The sequence below is a fragment of the Leucoraja erinacea genome, chromosome 1 (assembly GCF_028641065.1).
Source record: "Leucoraja erinacea ecotype New England chromosome 1, Leri_hhj_1, whole genome shotgun sequence".
Classification (NCBI taxonomy): domain Eukaryota; kingdom Metazoa; phylum Chordata; class Chondrichthyes; order Rajiformes; family Rajidae; genus Leucoraja; species Leucoraja erinaceus.
In genome coordinates this window covers 88,933,684-88,952,126 of record NC_073377.1, presented here as the reverse complement: position 1 = coordinate 88,952,126, position 18,443 = coordinate 88,933,684, and the positions used below count along the sequence as shown (strand labels likewise).

The 18,443-nt window shown below is 44.5% G+C and overlaps 1 protein-coding gene across 1 annotated transcript; it reads left to right on the top strand.

Annotated features, from left to right (window-relative positions):
- Positions 1-5,535: 5,535 nt before the first annotated feature.
- On the top strand, positions 5,536-16,086 carry med28 (mediator complex subunit 28). Its single transcript, XM_055638700.1, has 4 exons — positions 5,536-5,724; positions 10,471-10,537; positions 13,407-13,519; positions 15,641-16,086. The coding sequence occupies exons 1-4, from the start codon at positions 5,551-5,553 to the stop codon at positions 15,836-15,838; spliced, it is 552 nt and encodes a 183-aa protein (XP_055494675.1). The 5' UTR covers positions 5,536-5,550; the 3' UTR covers positions 15,839-16,086.
- Positions 16,087-18,443: the final 2,357 nt, after the last annotated feature.

Below are 18,443 nucleotides of genomic sequence, written 5' to 3'. Positions count from 1 at the left end.
GGGCATTGATAGGCATAGCGTTGGTGGTAACTCTCTTGCACTCGAGTTGAGCTGCCAAACACCTCAGACCTGGTTATGTCGCCAGGTGTATCTGCCTTGTGTTAGGCTGGTCTTACAACCGACCAGGGTGTGCTTGAGGTTTGCTGGAACTGCACACAGGGAGCACGCTGGATCCTCTCCCAGCCAAAGATTTAGGTTTGTGGGAGAGGGAAGGACGTCATATGTGGTTCTGATAATGAAGCTCAACTTATTTGACTCCATGCTCCACAGCTCTCTCCATGTGATCTTCTATCAATGCCATCCCACCTCATCCAGTGGCCTTCTTTGGCTTGGGATATGGCTTTGGCACACCTGGCTGCTTCTTCCTGGTGGCGCACCTCCTCCACCACCAGGTGCCGATGTTCAGCTGGAGTAGCTTTTTGCCAGGTAGGTTTCATTGCTCCCAGGCCAAAGCCCCCTCGGCCTTGTTGGACATGGCCCACTATGTCCCGGTGTTGGGGGGCGGATTTTGTGTCCAGTACCACTGCTGCTGGAGTCCATTTCTTCCCTGTTGCTAGGTTTGGAGCGACACCTCTTATTATTGGGTTCCCGGGATTCTGTTAGTGTCATGTCCAGCCTCACTTTGGCACATTTGTATTCCTCCACCAGGCGTGAGACTGGCAGTGCTATGGGAATGGAGCCCTATGCTGCTGAGGCATCTCGGTAGCCCAAGCCACTTCCTCACTTGTGAGTTCATCAGTCTCTCCAGCTGGTTGACATGGGATAAAATGACCTCGTAGATGGTAATCGGCCATATGAGTCAGGGCAGTAGACTGGATTGAAGGCACCAAAGCTTCAGCTTCCCTGGGAGAGCAGCGTTATTGATTTGCTTGAGGCCACTGAGTTGTTCCACCTGCTCTGCATCCTTGAGGTATGCGGTGTATCATCGCCCGAGGCTTTTGACAGGTTTCTCCAGGACAGTTGGCATTGTCTCATTATTGATGCGGAACCTTTCGTTAGTGAGCCGGCCTTTGATACTGCAGGATTTGCTGGGTTTAATTTCCATTCGTGCCCATTTGATGTTTTCCTGGAGTTTATCCAGCAGGCGTTTGGTGAATGCTTTTGTTGTTGTTATTGTGGTCATATCATTCATGTACGCCCTGATTGGAGAAAGACGCAGCCCACTCTTCAAGCGTTCCCCTCCGACCACCCATTGTGATGCTCGAATGATGAGCTCCATTGCCATGGTGAAAACCAGAGGAGAAATGGTACAGCCTGCCATTATGCCTACCTCAAGGTGCTGCCTGGCGGTGGTGTTGCCCTGTGTTGTGACGCAGAACTGGAGGTCCTGGAAGTAAGCTTTTACCAGCTTTGTGATGACCTCTGGGAACTGGAAGAAGTTAAAAGCTGCCCAAAGAATCTCATGGGGCACCGAACCAGGGGCGGAAAACCCAGGGGGACCAGAGGGGACACGTCCCCTCCATGTTTTGAGAGGTGGGCGACATCCCCGCCAGGTTAACCTGCTTGGACTTGCGGGAAATATGGCCAGCGTGGAGAAGCAACGCTGGTATCCCGTCAGTCCAGACAGGGCTGTAGTTAACCTGGTGAGACAGGCAGTTGAGCTGCATTTAGCGCTGGATTGAGCTTCCGAAGCCTTGTGCGCGTGTGTGAGTGTGCGCATGCGCACGCGGCCGCCAAAAAAATGTGTCCCCCGTCCCCTCCATGTTTTGATAGTGAGTTCCGTTCTTGCACCGAACCAAAGGCATTGGCAAGATCTAAGAAATTGGCCACATGCAGATCTCTCTTTTCCTTCTTGGCAGTTTGTATCTGGTGCCAGATGACGTTTGCATGTTCCAGACATCCTGAGAAACCACGTACCTCTGCTTTCGGGTTCACACAAAATTATAGCAATTACCGAGGGCTGTAATTCTTCCCGAAGATACGTGGAAGGACTGCACATGTGGTGCCGCAAATTATTTAACATGTACCTAAATCACTGCAATAACAACGGATTACATTTTCATCTGAAGGATGATTCCTTTTATTCAAGATGGGATGGGGAAAAAAGCCAGATAATACAAGGTACTGAAAAAGATAGGTAATTAATTACTTCCACTGAGTTTTAGTGTATTGGGAAATGTTTGATTGAAATATGACACATAAAATAAACCTGACATATTTTGACAAGAAAAAATAGCCCCCACCAACATTGTTTTGTGAAGTTGAAGAATACCAATATTGAAATAAACGGTGAAAGAACAATAAGCACTAAACTGGAAGCAGTTAAAATGTGCGTATAGAAGTTGCTGTCTATTTATGTTTGCCAATTTTGACCATTTTATTCTGCATTTGATCAAGCAATTTTCTTGCATGAATACTTTTCAATTATTGGATTTTCATGAGCAACCAAGAAACTCAAAGTAACCTGTTTGTTTGGCTCTCTGCCCGATATAAACATTACCAGTACGCAGTCAGTGCACATGTATAAAACAGTAAAACCCCTGTCCCACAGTGCAAGTCGACCCACGAGTGAACCCTGAGTTTAAAACAAATTAAACTCGTAATCACGTACAATTAACGTAGCGGGAATGTCGGAACTCGTGGACGCAACTTAGCAACTCGTGGCGCTAATGGCAGGTGCCCGGGAAACTTGTTAACTCTTGAAAAACTTTAAACATGATTAAAGATTTCCACGAGTCAAATTTACTGTTGAAATTAAAATTTGAAACATTTAAACTCGTTGTAAGAACGTAGTAGCCCGTGAGTTTACCTTAATAGAAACTTGCAAAATTCTTAAGGGGTTGGACAGGCTAGATGCAGGAAGATTGTTTCCGATGTTGGGGAAGTCCAGAACAAGGGGTCACAGTTTAAGAATAAGGGGGAAATCTTTTAGGACCGAGATGAGGAAAACATTTTTCACACAAAGAGTGGTGAATCTCTGGAATTCTCTGCCACAGAAGGTAGTTGAGGCCAGTTTGTTGGCTATATTTAAGAGGAGTTAGATGTGGCCCTTGTGGCTAAAGGGATCAGGGGGTATGGAGAGAAGGCAGGTACAGGATACTGAGTTGGATGATCAGCCATGAATATTGAATGGCGGTGCAGGCTCGAAGGGCCGAATGGCCTACTCCTGCACCTATTTTCTATGTTTCTATGAGTCTACCGTGGGCACTCTTTAACTCAGCGGGACAGGCAGCCTCTCTGGAGAGAAGGAATGGGTGATGGGATGACGTTTCCAAAATTCTGCCGCATCTTTGTGTTACTCCAGCACTGTGTGTTAACTTTTTGTCAACCAGCATCTGCCCTTTCTTGTGTTTGTATTTGTATCATGGCAGTTGATTGTCACTCCCTTCAGTTTCCCAGGAGGTCGGGATGGGACTGGAGCTGGGAGGGAAAGGTGGGAGTGGGTGGGGAGGGGATGGGAGTCGGGGGAAGTGGGGGAAGTTGGGGTGACTTAGTCCGGTAGACAAGTGTATGATAGGTGTACTGACAAAGTGTGGGCAGACACTTTGGTAGTGATTACCCATGGGGAAGGAGGGAGGGGGAGAAGGGAGAGAGGAGGACAGGAGAGAATCAGGGGAACAGAAGAATTTGAAGCAAGCACCTCCCTATTGGTTCTTATTTATGGGATAAAAGTATTTTATCCAAGGTAACAAGAATAACAATGGGCAAAATTAAAATGGTTAATGTGACGAAATGGGGAAGAAGGATTTAATAAAGCTGCCGCTAGCAATTATATTAACTGCGTGGAAATTTCTGCATGGATAGATGATGACTCAGAGCATGTCAATAGCGATCTTTTTGTTTATTTCTCCTATCTCAGGATAAAGATTAAAAAAATAACCAAATAGTCCTGCATGTTGAGTGAATAAGAAGAACGACTAAAGGTCAGAGCTGTCCTTTCCATGCCTCATGCAAATACCAAAGATGGGTAAAAATACCAGATTTAAACCAATTCAGACAGGAAATCTTTTTTCAATTAAACGTTCTCAAGTTGTTTTTGCTGTTTGTTAACTGATAAAAATTATCATCAGTAGCTTTGGCTTTCAATTCTTTTAATTGATATTTTTTTTTATCATCCTGGCAGCACCAGAGACCTGGGCAAAGATCTTTGGACCTGGGTTCGATCCTGACCAAAGATCTTAGAGCGATCTTTGATCCTGACCTCGGTGCAGAGTTTGAGCTTTGTCTTTCATTCAGAGGTTGCGGTGGGCTGGGGTGACTGTAGGGCTCTGAAAACGTTGTTACCAGGGCTGGGGTGAGTGTTTTTTATCAAGAATTTCCTGGACACAGACAATAAACCAGAGAGCCTGTTTTGGCAAAGATCGGTGGTATAGCAAAATCCCTCTGGTCTACAGACGTTAATGTTCAATTTACCTAATCGTTTTGTTAGAAGTTTACCAACGTTTTGATGAGAGATAAATTAAGGGAATAAAACAATCTTACGCGACACAAAAAGCTGGAGTAACTCAGCCAAGACGGCAGCATCTCTGGAGAGAAGGGTCGAAACGTTTTTTTCAGTCTGAAGGGACTCGACCAGAAACTTCACACATTCCTTCTCGCCAGAAATGCTGCATGTCCCGCTGAGTTACTCCAGCATTTTGTGTCTATCTTCGGTGTAAACCAGCATCTGCAGTTCCTCCCGACAAAAAAAACCGCCTATGATTGATGCCAGACCTTGAACAAATGCAGTTCAAATGGACTTTTGAATGCAATTTTGGAAGGATTGTTTCTTGAAACAAACTGCTCTAAAAGTTTGAAGGAAGGAATTGCAAATATTAGTTTAAACTAAAGATAGACACAAAATGATGGACTAACTCAGCTGGTCAGGCAGCATCTCTGGAGAAAAGAAACAGGTGATGTTTCGGGTCGAGATCGTTCTTCAGGCTGGGTCTTTTTATAGTGGAAAAAAAACTATGACATCACTTTTACCATGTGATGATTTTTCCACACGTCGGTAGACGTTGGCTCAAGAGTAACTCGGGAGAGGAACTTGGTAACTTGGGAGACGAACTTGGAACATCGCAGAAATGAGAAGTAAACGGCAAACTTAGACATACCCGTGGGAACTCGGTTAAACTCTTGAACATAAACTTGGAATCTTGTACACAACCACGGGTCTGATTTTTTCTTTCACTCGGGGTCACTCGTGGGTGGACTCGCACCGTGAGACATCTTGCGCGGGCTATTTCAACAACTGTCTCAAAGAGAAGCTCATTTAGAATGAGGCAGCAGATGCAAATGAATATCACAATATTCACTCTTGCTATCTTAAAGTTCAGCGAACTTCAAGCAGAGCATTTTTTTGGATACACTTTCAATACAGAGGGATGGATTGGCGCAGTAACACTCACATCCTGAGCATGAAGAATCAATGGGTATCGTGAGGTGCATGCAATGGGCTTGGCGTGCTTTTCTTTCCCTGGAACCACAGGCGCTTGCAGGATGGTCCATTCCCTCCACAGATGCTGCCCGACCCGCTGTGTTTAACCAGCGCTTTCCCTTTCCCTCGGGGTTGCAGCATCTGCGGTGGCGGCGATTCAGGGCGGCGCATGCGCACCGACGCACCGCAAGATGGCCGCCTCGCTGTCGGGGATGTTCTCGCATCCGCCGCAAAACCCCAACCCGCCGCCGCCGCCGCCACCGCCTCCTCCTCCCCCCGGGCCCGGACCCGGGGCCACTGCTCCTGCCGCCGTGTCGGTACGGCCTCCCAGCACCCTTGTGGACGAACTGGAGGCTTCATTTGAGGTAACGGTGGCGCGGAGAGACGGCGCCGGGGTCGTGGTTTGGGGCAGTGGGAGGGAGGGTGGGTCCTGAGTGATGGAGGGGCCACGGGTGAGGAGATGGTGGGTGCAAGGGTGGTGGTAATGGTGGTGGGGGGTGCCCGTGTGAGGTGGTGGATGGGTGCAAGGGTGAGGTGGTGGTGGATGCCCGTGAGTGATCGATGGAGGAAAGGTCGATACTGGGTGGCCGTGAGGCGTGGATGGGTACATGGGTGGTGATGAGTGCCCATGAGCAATGTGTGGGGAAAGTGTCTGCAAGGAAACAGACTAGATCAGGACCAGGAACGATGCTAATAGAGTAGGTTGGAGGGAGAGCAGTATTAGTGTTGGGAGCAGGGATGTGTATAACTATTGTGAGGGAAGTTGGGCGCCTGGGTGAAATAGTGGTGGATGGTTGGGAGAAAATGCCCAGGGAAGGCTTGGATATTACTGGGGCAATTCTTCCAGAAAATATGGAGGTCAAATAAAGAATAGTCTCAGCAGCAGGAGTGTGAGGAAATGGTGTGCCCAGGTGAATGTGAGTGACTTTAGCTTTTAATGCAGAGGAATGTTTTATAACATTTTATAAACATGTTCAATTTACCTCATTAAAAAAAACCGACTTCACAAATATTTGCTTGGCATATTTTGTTACTAGACAATAGACAATAGGTGCAGGAGTAGGCCATTCGGCCCTTCGAGCCAGCATCGCCATTCAATGTGATCATGGCTGATCATCCCCAATCAGTACCCCGTTCCTGCCTTCTCCCCATATCCCCTGACTCCACTATTTTTAAGACCCCTATCTAGCTCTCTCTTGAAAGAATCAAGAAAACCTGCGTCCACCGCCTTCTGAGGCAGAGAATTCCACAGACTCACCACTCTTTGTGAGAAAAAGTGTTTCCTCGTCTCTGTTCTAAATGGCTTACTCCTTATTCTTAAACTGTGGTCTCTGGTTCTGGACTCCCCCAACATCAGGAACATGTTTTCTGCCTCTAGCGTGTCCAAGCCCTTAACAATCTTATATGTTTCAATGACATCTCCTCTCATCCTTCTAAACTCCAGAGTGTACAAGCCCAGTCGCTCCATTCTCTCAGCATATGACAGTCCCGCTATCCTGGGAATTAACCTTGTAAACCTACGCTGCACTCCCTCAATAGCAAGAATGTCCATCCTCAATTTAGGGGACCAAAACTGCACATAATACTCCAGGTGTGGTCTCACTGGGGCTGTACAACTGCAGAAGGACCTCTTTGCTCCTATATTCGATTCCTTTCGTTATAAAGGCCAACATGTCATTCGCTTTCTTCACTGCCTGCTGTACCTGCATGCTTACTTTCATAGACTGATGTACAAGGACCCCCAGATCCCGTTGTACTTCCCCTTTTCCCAACTTGACGCCATTTAGATAGTAATCTGCTTTCCTGTTTTTACTACCAAAGTGGATAACCTCACATTTATCCGACTTAAACTTCATCTGCCATGAATCTGCCCACTCCCCCAACCTGTCCAAGTCACCCTGCATTCTCATAGCATCCTCCTCACAGTTCACACTGCCACCCAGCTTGGCGTCATCTGCAAATTTGCTAATGTTAATGCTAATCATAGATGTATATTGTAAATAGCTGCGGTCCCAGCACCGAGCCTTGCAGTACCCCACTAATCACTGCCTGCCATTCTGAAAGTGACCCGTTAATCCCTACTCTTTGTTTCCTGTCTGCCAACCACTTCTCTAACCATGTCAGCACTCCACCCCCAATACCATGTACCCTAATTTTGCCCACTAATCTCCTATGTGGGACCTTATCAAATGCTTTCTGAAAGTCCAGGTACAGTACATCCACTGTTTCTCCCTTGTCCATTTTCCTAGTTACATCTTCAAAAAATTCCAGAAGATTAGTCAAGCATGATTTCCCCTTTGTAAATCCATGCTGACTCGGACCAATCCTGTTACTGCTATCCAAATGTTCGGCTATCTCATTTTTATAATTGACTCCAGCATCTTCCCCACCACCGATGTTAGGCTAACTGGTCTATAATTCCCTGTTTTCTCTCTCCCACCTTTCTTAAAAAGTGGGATATCATTAGCTACCCTCCAATCCACAGGAACTGATCCTGAGTCTATATAACATTGGAAAATTATCATCAATGCATCCACGATTTCTAGAGCCACTTCCTTAAATACCCTGGGATGCAGACCATCAGGCCCTGGGGATTGATCAGCTTTCAGTCCCATCAGTCTATCCAACACCATTTCCTGCCTAATGTGGATTTCCTTCAGTTCCTCTGTCACCCCAGATCCTCTGGCCACTACTATATCAGGAAGATTGTTTGTGTCCTCCTTAGTGAAGACGGATCCAAAGTACCTGTTCAACTCATCTGTACGCCATACCATTTCCTTGTACCCCATAATAAATTCACCTTTTTCGGTCTTACAGAGACAACGAAATGCATTCAACTTTGGTCTTAACTAATTTTTTCCTCTTCACATACCTAAAGAAGCTTTTACTATCCTGCTTTATATTCTTGGCTAGCTTACCTTCGTACCTCATCTTTTCTCCCCGTATTGCCTTTTTAGTTATCTTCTGTTGTTCTTTAAACATTACCCAATCCGCTTGCTTCCCGCTCATCTTTGCTACGTTGCACTTCTTCGCTTTAATTTTTATACTGTCGTTGACGTCCCTTGTCAGCCATGGTCGTCCCTTTCTCCCCTTGGAATCTTTCTTCCTCCTAGGAATGAACTGATCCTGCACCTTCTGTATTATTCTTAGAAACACCTTTGTTCCATTTTTGTTCCACTGTCATCCCTGCTAGTGTATCTTTCCAGTTAACTTTGGCCAGCTCCTCCCTCATGGTCCCATAGTTCCCTTTATTCAACTGCAACACTGACACCTCCGATCTACTTTTCTCCCTCTCCAATTGTAGATTAAACCTGACCATGTTATGGTCACTGCCTCCTAATGGCTCATTAACCTCGAGGTCCTTTATCAAATCCAGCTCATTACATAACACTAAATCCAGAATAGCCTTCTCCCGGGTAGGCTCCAATACAAGCTGCTCTAAGAATCCATCACGAAGGCACTCTACAAAGTCCCTTTCTTGGGGTCCAGTACTAACCTGATTTTCCCAGTCTACCTGCATGTTGAAATCTCCCATAACAACCACAGCATTACTTTTACTACATGCCAATTTTAACTCCTGATTCAACCTGTGCCCTATGTCCAGGCTACTGTTTGGGGGCCTGTAGATTAGTCACATTAGGGTCTTTTTATCCTTACAATTCCTTAGTTCTATCCATACTGACTCCTGTTTCAATGTCACCCCTTGAAAAGGACTGAATTTCATTCCTCACCAACCGAGCAACCCCACCCCCTCTGCCCACCTGTCTGTCTTTTCGATAGGAGGTATACCCTTGAATATTCAGTGCCCAGCCCTGGCCCTCTTGCAGCCATGTCTCAGTAATTCCCACATCATCATACTTGACAATTTCTAACTGAGCCTCAAGCTCGTCCACTTTATTCCTTATACTTCGTGCATTCATATACAGCACTTTGACCTCCGTATTCACTTCCCCCCTCGCCGCTCGCAATTGGCCCTGACCTTACTCTGTTGTCCATTCTCGAGCTTTCCTTCCCTTTAATTCGAGAATCTTTTGTAATTTTCCTGCAGCCACTTCCCCTTCAACTCCATCTTTATACTTGTCAATCCCCGCCCCCCCCACTATTTAGTTTAAACCCACACATGTAGCCCTAGCAAACCTGCCTGCCAGAATGTTGGTCCCCCTCCAGTTAAGGTGTAACCCGTCCCTTTTGTACAGGTCACCCCTACCCCAGAAGAGATCCCAGTGGTCTATAAATCTAAATCCTTGCTTCCTGCTCCAGCCCCTCAGCCACACATTCAGATCCCCTATCTCCCTGTTCCTGCCCTCACTAGCACGAGGTACTGGAAGCAATCCAGAGATAACCACCCTAGAAGTCTGGCATTTCAGTCTTCTTCACAACTCTCTAAAGTCATGTTGGAGAACCTTCTTCCCCTTCTTCCCGATTTCGTTTGTGCCTACGTGCACAACTACTGCCGGCTGTTCACCTTCTCTCTTGAGGATTTTCGGAATTTGGCTTGTGACATCGTGAACCCTGGCACCAGGGAGGCAACAGACCATCCTTGCATCTCGTCTGCCGCCACATAATCTCCTGTCCGCTCCTCGGACAATGTAATCACCCACCACTTGGGCTCTGCCCGACGTCGGTCTCGCCGGTCAAGTCCCATCTCTAGGATTGGAGCCACCGATGTGTCCGCCGCTCGGACTGGAAACATCGTCTCCCCGGACAGTTCCCATGAGGGCATACCTGTTTTCATTAGGCACAGCCACCTGAGTCTTCTGCACTCCACGATTTCCACCTTTTCTCTCCGTCACACACCTTGGTTCTTCCCGTATCCTCGGCGTGACTACCTCACTGTAGGTCTTGTCCAGGAAACTCTCGTTTTCCCGGATGGCCCTGAGGTCATCCAGCTGCTTCTCCAGTGAACCAACACAGTCCTTTAGGAGCTGAAGCTGGCCGCACTTGCCACAATTGTAGCAGCCAGAGGCTCCATCCGTGTCCCTTTGCTCCCACAGCATTTGACTTTGAATCCTACTTGGGTTTTGATCTGATAGAAAATTGCTATTGTGCTAGATTAGTTCTGTTAATTTAGTTTGGGGAAACTGGAAGCATTAACTGTGAATTTCTTGTAGGCATGTTTTGCATCCCTGGTCAGTCAAGACTATGTGAATGGTACGGATCAAGAAGAGATTCGAACAGGTGGGAAACTTCGGAAAAATACATTTATTGAGAAAAATGATACGAGGTGCAAATTCTGTGCTTAGGCAGTGGCTTGTATGTGAACCTGAAATACAGCATTAAATTGAATCTGTAACACATTAGAGGTCTTGATCTAAAGTCTTACATCCTGATAGAACCATTTTTCAAACATGTTTGCCTTATTATAAAAGCAGAATAAACTATTTAAACAATTATCCTGCATATAAATAAATGAGCCAATATGTAATATTTCTTGATTATTATTCTAGTTAAAGTATTAATGTTTACAATGGCTTTATGAAACAGAACATTTGTACATTTGGTAGTATTTGAATAACAAAATTGAAAATTAACCATGTTATTCTACTACACTGCTTGAGGGGGAAAATATTACTGATTATGCATTACTTCATTTTTATGCACCTTGAGGTAGCTTAGGATATCTAGACCTGGCTTACTGTCTGGAATCATAGAAATACAAATAGGACCAGGAGTAGGCGACAGCCCCTCAAGCCTGCTTTGATATTTAATAAGATCACACTGATCTGATGTAACCTCTACTCTGCATTTCTGTCTGCATGTGGTCACCTTTCGCCCCTTTAATTAGCAATGTGTCTCTCCCTTAAAGACTCTCTTCCTCAAAGAGCAGTGGAAGAAGTGTTCAAAATACTCAACCTTCTGAGGGGAGGGATGGGGGGGTGAATTACACCCAGTTGTTCTAAATGATAACATTTTATTTGTAAACAGTGCCTTGATTTTCTAGATTCTTCAACAAAAGGAAACATCCTCTCGCATTCACCTTGTAAATACTTCTTAGGCTCGTGTTTCAATCAAAACAATTTTACTTCTAAACTCCAATTTTAGAAGCACAACGTTTCCTCATAAGACAATCTACCATTCCAGGTATTAGACTGTAAACTATTCTAAAGTGCTTCCAAAGATGTATGGAGGAGGATGACTGCACGTTGGTGCCTTCCCTCATACAGGTGCACAACCTTTTATCCGGTGTTCCGGAAACCGAAAAACTCCGAAAACCGGCCATTTTTTCCAGGATGTCGTCTGCACACCAAAGCTCGCGTTTGGCGCCAAACTTGACCCGAAACGACCCACGTTCAACCCAGGTCTGTACTACTGTAGCGGCTGCCTCCTCCCCGGAGACCAGGGAGACACTTAAACATCTGTAAATCATTGCTTAAATGTTAGTCAGTTAGTTTGGAGGGCTTTTATGTGAAGGGGGGGTTGAAGGGGTAAACTTTAATTCTTAGTCCCCTACCTGGTCCGAGAGACGGGGAGCGGTCAATGCCTTACCGGGTCGCCGTGCAGTAAGCTCCGCAGCGCTGTGGCCAGTGGGGCTGCGGGCTGCGCCGGTTGTAGCTCCGACCCCGGCAACTCTACCCCTGGCTGTGAGGCGCTCCAAATCCAGCGCCGCCCGCGGCCGGACGCCCCCCACCCCAGCTCCGCAAATGTTGGGAGTCGGCGGCGTCGCAGCGCTGGGATACCAGCGGGAAGCGGGCAATGCCTTACCGGGTCGCTGTGCGGTAAGCTCCAGGGCGCGGAGGCCGCCTTCTCCCAACATTCGCGGAGCTGGGTTGGGGGACGTCCGACCGCGGGCGGCGCTGGATTTGGAGCGCCTCGCAGCCAGGGGCAGAGTTGCCGGGGTCGGAGCTCCAACCGGCGCCGCCCGCGGCCGGACAGAGCCCCCAGCTCCGCGATGTTGGGAGTCGCCGACCAGGTAGGGGACTAAGAATTAAAGTTTCCCCCTTCACCCACCCACCACATAAAATCCCTCCAAACTAACTGACTAACATTTATGCAATGATTTACAATGATTCCCCGGTCTCCGGGGAGGAGGCAGTCGCTCCAGACTTTTCAAGCCGCCCGCGCTACCTACCTAATCTACGCTAAAAATCTTCCATTCGGAAATCCGAAAATGTCCGAAATCCGACAAGTGTCTGGTCCCAAGGCTTTCGGATAAAAGGTTGTGCACCTGTAGTGGGAAACTTTGATTCTGCTGTGTAGGGATGTTTATGTTAAAGTCTATCGTGTGCTGTGTTCCTTTTTTAAATTTGTATGGTTGTATGGTGACCCAAATTTCACTGTACCAATTGGTGCATGTGACAATAAATGTCTCTTGAATCTTGAATCTCTTGAATCTTGAATCTCTTGAATCTTGACTTCATTGCAAAGGGCTAAATGCTGGGCTGCCTTCAATGGATTTTAATTGCACCCTAATGATTTGAAGGTAATTTTTATCTTTTAAAATAACTTACAGGTAATTTTCTAATAATCTCAATGCAAGTAATTTTTAAGTCCCTTTGGAATCTCTGCCTGCAGCCAGTAATCTGTGTCATGTTTACTGATGTTAATTTTCTTTGCACTTACCAGAGGAAAGATGTTCTTTGTTATAATTTATTAAAATAAGTCTGCAACATTGGATGCAAGATGCATATAATAGTTAGGCACACACAATCACAGCACTCAAGGAAAAGTTTTAGGTGGAAAATTCAAACAATACAGTTCTGAATTAGATTATGTTGGTGATTAGCCCATAATCATTCTAAATTATCTGCCCAACCACTTCATGCACCAGCTACTTGACAGTTTGCCAATGAAACCACAGGCCCTTGCCATAGGTAACTCCAAAATTTAAATCAGTTTGTCCCTTCAAGACCTTCTCATCATAAAACAATAAAGCTTATCTTTCAGTATTATCATTGGAATATTCTTGAATTTAATTTCTTGTAGAAACTGACCCTTGCTCTCCATTTTTTCTTAATTTATCAGTTCAGCGGTCACAGTGTCAATGTTGTTTCATGCTTCCAAATAACATTATTTTTACCCTTAAATATGTTCAATTATTATGCCATAGGTGTGGAGCAATGCATCCAAAAGTTTTTGGATGTCGCCAGGCAAACTGAGTGTTTCTTCCTTCAGAAGAGACTGCAGCTTGCTGTACAAAAACCTGAACAAGTCATAAAAGAGGTAGAGAGCTTATTTAATTGTTTATGGTTTTATTACCTGAAAGTATACATGGAATCCTGTGAATTCTTGATGCAAGTAAATACAGCTGGGTTTAACAGCTTGCTGTCGAGGCAGTCATATCTGGTAACCTACAACTTTCACAATTGCAATGTGTTACAATTGGCTTTAATGTTTCTAAGCCTGTTATGGAGGGAATGCAAACTTCCCGCTGTGTTGTTACAAAGGCTGGGAAATATATAGCTGTAGATTTTGTATACCTGGATTTCAGTAAGGCATTCAACAAGGTTCCACATGAAAGGCTGCTCTGGAAGGTTAGATTGGATGGGATTCAAGGAGAGATAGCTGAATGGATAGCAAATTGGCTATGGAAGGAAGCAAAGGGTGATGGTGGAAGGTTGCTTCTCAGACTGGAGGCATGTGACTAGTGGTGTGCTCAGGATTCGGTGCTGGGCCCGTTATTGTTTGTCATCTACATCAATGATTTGGATGAGAACATACAGGGAAAGATTGGCAAGTTTACTGATGATGCAAAATGGGTGGTTTTGCAGATAGTGAAGATGGTTCTGAAAGATTGCAGCAGGATCTTGATCGAATTGCCAGGTGGGCTGAGGAGTGGTTGATGGAATTTAATACAGAGAAATGTGAGATGTTGCATTTTGGGATGCCTAACAAGGGCAGGACCTACACAGTGAATGGTAGACCTCTGGGGAGTGTTGTAGAGCACAGGGCTCTCGGAGTGCAGGTGCATGGTTCGAGTGAAGGTCGAGTCGCAGGTAGATATGGTGGTCAAAAAGGCTTTTGGCACATTGGCCTTCATCAGTCAGAGTATTGAGTATAGAAGTTGGGATGTCATGTTGCAGTTGTATAATATGTTGGTTCAAAGGTTAATTTATTGTCACATGCACCAACTTGCTGCAGTGAAATTCAAGTTGCCATTGCAACACATTAATACCACATAACATAATACCACATAACATTATAAAGGAATTTAACAATAAACATAAAAACATCCCCCCACAATGGTTGCCCCTGTGAGGGAAGGCACAAAGTCCAGTCCCCATCCCCTTGTCCACCCATTGTCGGGCTTATTGAGGCCTCCGCAGTCGCCGCTACGGCGGCCCGATGTTTCAGGCCCTTCTCGCCGGGTGATGGTGCTCCGGCGTCGGGAGAACCCTCTCAGCGGCTTGGGACACCTGGAACGGCTGCTTCCTTACCCGAGACCGTGGCTTCCGAAGCCACACATTTAGAATATTTTCATCAGTTCTGGACACCGTGTTATGAGAAAGATATTGTCTTCCTTCCGTGTTATGAGAAAGATATTGTCCAGCTTGAAAATGTTCAGAGAAAATCTACGAGGATGTTGCCAGGACTAGAGGGTGTGAGCTGTAGGGAGAGGTTGAGCAGGCTGGGTCTCTATTCCTTGCAGCGCAGGAGGATGAGGGGTGATCTTATAGAGGTGTATAAAATCATGAGAGGAATAGATCGGGCAGATGCACATAATCTCTTGCCCAGAATATGGGAATCGAGGGCCAGAGGACATAGGTTGAATGAATGAATAGGTTTATTGGCCAAGTATTCACATACACGGAATTTTCTTGGTGAAGATTCAAGGTGAAGGGGAAAAGATTTAATAGAAATCTGAGGGGTAACCTTTTCACACAAAGGGTGGTGGATGGAACAATCTGCCAGATGAGGTTTTTGGGATTGGACAAGTTTGGAGGGATATGGACCAAGCACAGGCAGGTGGGATTAGTAGCCGGTGGCCGGTGTGGGGGAAGTCGGGCCGAAGGGCCTGTTACCACACTGTATCACTCTATGGCTCTATGAAACAGCCATTCTCTTGGGAGACCCTCTCTGTAGAATTGCCAAACTCAAAAAGTTTTTATTTCTTAAATAAAGCCAACAATAAACAATTGACTACAGTTTAAATGACTATATTTACTAACTGAAGTAATGTTGACAGGGAATCAATCAGTTTCAATGTTTTGTACTGCTGCAGGACTTTATTGAAATGTTTTTCCTTGATGTATCTTTTGTTATTTATAAATTCCTAATGTTTTACCCTTTCAAGACTTAATCATTAAAATATTCCTTGTAATAGTGTTTATGAAATATTTTTAGGATGTTTCCGAATTAAAAAATGAACTACAGAGAAAGGAAGCCTTGATCCAAAAACATCTCAGCAAGCTGCGACACTGGCAACAAGTCCTGGAAGATATCAACGCACAGCCTAAAAAATCAGCTGATCTTGCTCAAGGACCTTTAGCCTACCTTGAACAAGCATCTGCAAACATCCCAGCTCCACTAAAGCAAACGTGAAGCTTATGTCATTATACATGTCAGCGGAGCATCTGGAAGTTTCACTTGAACTTTTCTCCTAAATCAGTTTCAAGTTATCCCTTGAATGAAGGTCGCTACAGAGTGTAAATATGCAGAAACAAAATCACTTTGAAAGTCACTTCATTTTGATTAATGGTATAAATGTTTGTTATATGATTAATTGTTTGGGTTAAATGTCTGTAATTATATTGTGAGCTCAATTGTTACAATAAAAATGCATTAATTGATTCTGTAGCAATTTTTGAAAGTTTTGAGGAACATCTACAATTTATGGAGGGAAGAATGCTATGGAATGATTTGCAAGATACAATTTGTATCCTTTTTATATAGCAAGTGTTTAAAATGTCAGAAAGATATAGTATCTACACTTCCCTTGTCAACGGTAAAGCCTATGAAGGAAGCATTTAACTCGTAGAATTGTATCTGCATAATTGGATGGATCAGCCAGAATATTAATTGAAATCCTTGATGTTAAGCTGTTGACACTAACAAGTCCTCGAGTTGCCCATGTACTGCAAAACATGAATGTCTCTGATTTATAGATCCAGAGATCATGTGTGGTAGAATCTGGGTAGAGTTGATTAGACTGGGGGTAGAATAAATTACTGGGAAAATAATTAGGGAATGGGACTGCTCTGTGCATTAGCATGGGTTTAAAATTGACTCCCATGTTGTAAGAATTTTCTCTTGATGACTGAGGCTCCACACCATGCATGATGGAAAAATCCAAAGATTCGCCATCCTCTGGAGTGAAGCAATTTCTGTAATTTTAGTTCTAAACAGCCTACTGCTTATTCTGGGGCCGTGAATGCTAGTTTTAGACTCCTCAATCAGGGGAAACATCATAATTGCATCCAGACTGTTTCTGACTGACAGCTTCCAAAATTGTACAATGAACGCAAAATAATTCAGTTGCAAGTTATGTTTATAAAACACTCTTGGAACCTGGTCTGAAATAAGAAATTGCATAGACGAAGAGCTAATTTAATTTCACTTTTGAGAAATTAGTTGTTTGATCCTGGTTATTTAAAATGGGATATGTATATAATTGCAGTTCAATCATAAAATATAAAGAAAAAACACAGTAGTACTAACAAAAATAATAGATTATAATTTTGTACATTGGCCAGGCTTGGATTGTGATATGGATTATCTAACATGTTGCTGTGCAGCTAACTGCAGTGCAGTTCAGCAACTGTGAAAATGCAAGTCTGAATATGGCCAAAGAAAGTTGATAGTGGGCCAAATCCTAACTCTAGAATCAGAAGTCAAGATCTCGTCAGAGAGTAGGCCAGTTGGGACTGAAATTAGAAGAAATTACATCACTCGGAGTGATATTTTTGCACGTCTAAAATCCAAGAGGGCTCAGTCAATGATTGCATTCAAAACAGAATGGTTAGTTTCTGGATGTTAAAGAAATTAAGAGATACAAGGCCGGGGCAGAAAAAAGGTGAGGTAAAAGATTAGCGATGGTCTGTTGAAAGTTGGAGCAGGCTCGAAGGGCTAAATAGTCTATAGGGTGATTTCACGAAAGGTCACTGGATCATAGATCCTCACCCACGTGGACGCAAAATTTAACTGGGGTACAAACGTCACTTCTGGTACATGTTATTGATGCTGGAAACGCGTACTTTCACACCCGTTAAAAACCGCGAAAACGGCCAGTTTTTGAGCTGTAAATAACTGTGCTAGTCGGGGTGACCGTGAGGCACAGTTATCTTACTTTAGAGTCCAGAAGATAAAGAAGAACAAAGGTAAAGACAAGAGGGAGATGAAGGGGCCGTGGAGATATAAAGATAGAAAATATCGGGAATTATTGCGTTTGCTCACTGCATTTCATCAAAAGTAAGGCATTATGTTTTATCTTTATTAATTTGTTATATAAAAAGTTTTAAAAGTGAAAAATCCATCATTAAAATTGCAAAATCTTCCATGGTTCTCAGGTGGGTTTTAACATGCAAAAAGAAAATGCTTCTGAAGCTACATTTACCATTTAAATAATCGTAAACCATAAATGCGTTTTGAAATGAATTTTACTCAGATGCAAGCTAGGAATGGGATAATTGTCAGCTGTTAATTGGATAATAAGAATAAAAATTCCTGATTTTGTCCAATTAACAGCTGACAATTATCCCATTCCCTTAGCCTTACTTTTGATGAAATGCAGTGAGCAAACGCAATAATTCCCGATATTTTCTCTTTATATCTCCATGGCCAATGTTTGCTAACCACTTCCGCTGTTGTCGCCCCTTCAGCTCCCTCTTGTCTTTACCTTTGTTTTTCTTTATCTTCTGGACTCTAAAGTAAGATAACTGTGCCTCACGGTCACCCCGACTGGCACCATTCGGTGTCTGAAGAAGGGTTTTGGCCCGAAACTTTGCCTGAGTCTGAAGAAAGGTTTCGGCCCATAACTTTGCCTATTTCCCTCGCTCCATAGATGCTGCCGCACCTGCTGAGTTTCTCCTGCACTTTTGTCTACCTTCAATTTTCCAGCATCTGCAGTTCCTTCTTAAACATCAAGAACGATGTTGCTGTACTGAGGGATAGCCGAGCCTCGTTGCTGGCAGCTGATGGGAAGCGGCTG